Here is a 5,000-nt window from a genome sequence, read left to right on the forward strand (position 1 = left end):
TGTGTGTGTGTCTGTGTGTGTGTGTGTCTGTGTGTGTGTGTGTGTGTGTGTGTGTGTCTCTGTGTGTGTGTGTGTGTGTGTGTGTGTGTCTGTGTGTGTGTGTGTGTGTGTGTGTGTGTGTCTCTGTGTGTGTGTGTGTGTGTGTGTGTATATGTCTGTGTGTGTGTGTCTCTGTGTGTGTGTCTCTGTGTGTGTGTATGTCTCTGTGTGTGTGTGTGTCTCTGTGTGTGTGTGTGTGTGTGTGTGTGTCCTGAATGTGAACAGACCTGTTCCCAGCTCTCTGTTTGTGTATCTGCTCAGCTATGTGACACAACTTCTTTTTACTTCAGAGACCTGAGAGTGAAACTAAAACACAGACTAGCTGCTGATTCCACTTCCTGTGTGTGTTTCACAATAAAACTCTAGGGCTGCAACTCCTGATTATTGTCCCAGCTGATTACCGTTAACGTGTGGATGACTGGATGGTTGGAGATAACTTCTACTAGTTGTGGAGTGAGTAAACTAGAGTTAGTGACAGCTGTGTCACAGCCAGACTGAAGAAGAAGAGAAGAGGTGGTTTCATTCATCAGTTCAGGCTTCACATTCCAGCATCACCATATGTAGGACTACCACAACAATGCCCAGTGTGTGTGTCTGTGTGTGTATATGTGTTTCTATATATGTCTGTGTGTTTCTATGTGTGTTTACGTGCTTGTGTGTGTGCATGTGCTTGTGTGTGTGCGTGTGTATCTGTGTGTCTGTGTACATGCATGTGTCTGTGGGTTTGTGTGTCTGTGTGATTCTATATGTGTGTGTCTGTGTGTATCTGTTTGTGTCTCTGTTTGTGTGTGTGTTTCTGTGTGTGTGTGTGCGTGTGTTTGTGTGTGTGCATGCATGTGTGTGTGTGTCTGTGTACATGCATGTGTCTGTGTGTTTCTGTGTGTGTGTTTCTATGTGTGTCTGTGTGTGTGTGTGTGTTTCTGTCTGTGTTTTTCTGTTTGTGTGTGTGCGTGTGTGTGTCTGTTTGTGTCTGTGTTTTTCTGTGTGTGTGTGTGTGTGTGTGTGTGTGTGTGTGTGTGTGTGCATGTCATGTGTGTGTGTGTGTGTGTGTGTGTGTGTGTGTGTCTGTGTGTTTCTATGTGTGTGAGTGTCTGTGTGTTTCTTTGTGTGTGTGCGTGCGTGTTTCTGTGTGCATGTGTGTCTGTGAGTGGGTTTCTGTGTGTGTGTGTGTGTGTGTGTGTGCATGTTTCTGTGTGCATGTGTGTGGGTTTCTGTGTGTGTGTGTGTGTGTGTGTGTGTGCGCATGTTTCTGTGTGCATGTGTGTCTGTTTCTGTGTGCGTGTGTGGGTGTGTGTGTGTGTGTGTGTAATAACATAAAGGATCTTTTGTTACGACAACAAAGGACGACACTGATGACCTGAACTGATTATCATAGAAATATTAAAACATACTTATCATCACAGGAATGTTATCCATTCAACAGTAGACCTACTCAGTTATTATTTTAAATAAATTAAAAAGCTATAAAAAAATAAGGCAACAAATTGAATTAAAAATGAAATAAATCAATAAAACACTAAAAAATAAAATAGAAATTGACATGAAAAAATAAAAACAGTAATAAATTAAATCCAAAGATATTTCAGTTTAATGTAATAGTTTGTCCATTAATGTGAAAACTACAATTTTTATTTTTTTAATATTCATTCATTCCATTTTATTTATACAGTTATTATCGTTTTTCTTTATGTATATTTTTTTTATTTTAATCTATTTATTACCAACATTTATTTTAATTTACTTTCATGACTATTTTTTAATTATTCATAATGCAAGTAATTGCAATGCTCTAATAGTTTTTTTTCTATTTTTATTTATTTATTTATAATTGTATGGATTTTATTTTTCATTTCTTACCGGCGCTTCCGGTCCAGTCTCCAGCAACATCCCGGGATGTCTTAATGCTAAAAGCTGCAGTTGCTTGATTCCCCGCAGTGTGTCCCGGCTGACTCTAAACTCTGCTGCTGTAGTGGGTCACTGCCTCTGTATTCATATCTAATCAATAATCATCATAACAATAAAAGATAAGGAGTCTCACCTCTCGTGCGATCTGGTTGAGAGCATCGTCCTCAGCGGTCAGCCTCTCCCGGTTCGGGGTCCTCTTCCTGCCCGGTCCCTGAGTCCCCATCGTGCAGGACGGTTTCACCTGGAGCCGAATTATCCACAAATGTCTCCTCTAGTCCCGAACATACGGACCCGGTACGAAAAAAAAACAAAAATACTAAATAAACCTGTTTGAGGTTTTAAAAATGCTGTTTTTATTATGGTAGACGGCGAGGTGAGTTTCTCTCGGTTCGGGATCCTAATGCTGTCCGTACCTCACATCCCCATCATTGGGGAGAGTATTACCGGGGGCCGAATTATCCACGAAGGTCTCCTCTATTCCGAAAGATCCGACATCGACAAGCAATGTACAAGAAAATACCAAATAAAGCTGTTTGAGATTAAAAAACGAATGATTTCTGATGCTGTTCAGCGGTCACGTTCTCTCCGTTCGGGATCCTTAAATCTCCATCGTATGGGAGGTTATTACCGGGGGCCGAATAATCCACCAACGTCTCATTTTGTCCAAAAACATACAAATTATTTAATAAGGAGATGAAACGACCTAAATAAACATGTGTGAGATTAAAATTGGGTATTTTCTGGAGCTAGTCCGCGGTCAGAGGACGTCCGGAGCGGCTGCGGGCCGAGCTGCCACTGTCACCGCCGTTCATTCTGATTTAGCGTGCTAATGTTAGCTTCCAACCGTCACAACCGGAAAACCGGAAAGGGAAAAAAAGCAAAACAAGCCCCGGTGGTTGTTGTGGTCGTTTACATCTCTCAGTATGGAGAAAACAGTCAACGCACCGTCGGTAAAACGGCCGGTAAACTCGTTAATCCGCCACTGTCAACATTAACGGCCGCGACGAACATTTAAAGAACCGGAGCTTTCCTCCGGTGACTGTGAAGTAAACACGGGTTACGTTGATGAGCCGCAGGTGTGCTGGTACCGAACCGTAAACGCATCCCGACAAAACAGTCCGCAGTGTGACAGAGAAGGGAGGAAACCTTTATTGTGGTAGGGAGGAGGATGTTCACTGTCAAGTTAGCGTAGGTGCAACTACTTTCAGATACAGACAGGAAGCTGCTCTTCAAAATAAAAGCTCAAGATTATTGCAAATCTTAAAATTTCTTTTTGTACCTCACATATCTTTTCTTTTAATAGAAAGTAAACGTACTGTGTATTACATGTTGAAAGATCAATAATTCATCATCACAGAGTTAATCTATAATCTATAAATCAAACTGAATATGTTTTATCTTCTAAACAATATTTTCCAAAACATTAAATATGACTAATACGATCAGTAATTTACAGTTTACAATCAGAAGTCGATCAATACGTTTATAGAAACAACATGAGGAGAATATTGTGTTTCTACTGACGTACATTCAATGTTTTTGGTCATCAGAATAGATAAACAAATGCTGAAAACATGAAACAAATCAATAATTTCCTTAAAAAAACAGCGATTCATTTAAACTGTGGAAGCTCAATGGTGCCAAGATTAAAGAGATTTCAAAATAAAAGTAGGTAAATATTGGTTTAGTATTTTATGATTTAATTTTTCACAATAAAACTATTATTTTTATTTCGGTATTTCAAATTAAATTCCCAATTTATTTATTTTTAATTTTATTGATTTATTTTATATTATATTATTCTATTATATTTTTTATTTTTCATAACAATTTTAATCTTTATAAATTAAATTCACAATGTCAGTTGTTTATTTAAAATTGAATAATTTTATTGAAATATTGTTTTATTTTTGAAGGAAAATAAAAATGCGTAAAAGAAAGAAAAATATTGAAAATTAAATTATTTTAAATTGTTTTCTTTTATACCTATTTAATTAAATCGTCATTTGTTTATTCATTTTAATGAAATATTGATTTGTTTTTATGTAAGACAAAAAAACACTTAAAAATTGATTACATATTTAACTGTAGTTCCTTAAACATTTTATTTTTATTTCTACCTATTTAATTTAATTTCAAAAATGTCTTCTCAGCTCAGGAAAAGTAGTTTTTTTTATTTCAGAACGTACCAAGACTAATTTAATTTTTTTATAGATTTAAAAAATATATTTTTTTCAGTTTAAATAAAGTTTGAATGGTTTGTTTTAGCCTTTTTTCTTTTAAAATAATTTTTTAATTTTTTTTTATTTATTATAATTGGTTTTCTAATTAACTTTAACTTTAAATTCATAATTTTTTATTTTTTGCAATTCATATTATTTCTCCATGTTTTAAATAGAAGCAGTTGATAAATAATTATAATAATTTTGTTTATTTATGTTTCTGGAAACATTTTATTCAACATATAAAAGTTCAAATTTTTAAAAACTTTTATGTATTAGCACTTTTCTTTGCGTGACAACATTTCTTTAACAATTAAATAATTAATATTAGACCCAAAAAATACGTTATGTGTATTCTGTTTTCTCTCTGAGCCTCTGTTTTGGGTTCAATTTCATAATTTACTCTCAAATATTAATTTTTTTTATTGTTTCCGAAGCTTTTAGTTTTTAAACATATTTAAATTTTTCGCTGTATTCTACTGTAACATACAACAGCGTGTTATAGGACTACTGAAAAAAATATATATATACGGAGCTGGGGAGAGGAGGGGGGGTTAATATTCAGACAGAAAACTCAGAATTTTTTATATTAAAGTTGTACATTTACAAGAAAAAACTGATATTCTCTGAGACTTCAAAAAAAGTGTAAAAAAAAAACTTGAAAAGGCGAAAAACGCGTCAAAAAAATTGCCAAAAAAAGGCGACAAAATCGTCCCAAATGTGTCAAAAAAAAACTTGAAAAGGCGACAAACGCGTCAAAATAACTACCCAAAAAAGGCGACTTAATCGTCAAAAAAGTGTCAACAAAAGAGTGTCAAAAAAAAACTTGAAAAG

At 35.1% G+C, this 5,000-nt stretch overlaps 2 protein-coding genes across 10 annotated transcripts in view; both read right to left on the minus strand.

Moving 5' to 3' along the window:
• The window catches only part of lrrfip1b (leucine rich repeat (in FLII) interacting protein 1b), a 31,327-nt gene extending 28,248 nt beyond the window's left edge, over window positions 1-3,079 (minus strand). For 4 of the 5 annotated variants that reach the window (XM_028571900.1, XM_028571901.1, XM_028571898.1 and 1 more), the window contains exon 1: window positions 2,078-3,079. In XM_028571900.1, the coding sequence (XP_028427701.1) occupies window positions 2,078-2,167 (90 nt within the window). In that variant the 5' untranslated portion in view covers window positions 2,168-3,079. The remainder of the gene's footprint in view (window positions 1-2,077) is intronic. The other variant, XM_028571897.1, reaches the window with a different exon arrangement.
• Window positions 3,080-4,451: 1,372 nt separating this feature from the next.
• Window positions 4,452-5,000, minus strand: part of mlpha (melanophilin a) — a 35,215-nt gene continuing 34,666 nt past the window's right edge. For all 5 annotated transcript variants that reach the window (XM_028571892.1, XM_028571895.1, XM_028571891.1 and 2 more), the window contains one exon: window positions 4,452-5,000. This exon is cut by the window's right edge and continues 470 nt beyond it. The gene's annotated coding sequence lies outside the window, so the exon portion shown is untranslated.

This window comes from Perca flavescens, chromosome 24, assembly GCF_004354835.1.
Source record: "Perca flavescens isolate YP-PL-M2 chromosome 24, PFLA_1.0, whole genome shotgun sequence".
NCBI lineage: Eukaryota > Metazoa > Chordata > Actinopteri > Perciformes > Percidae > Perca > Perca flavescens.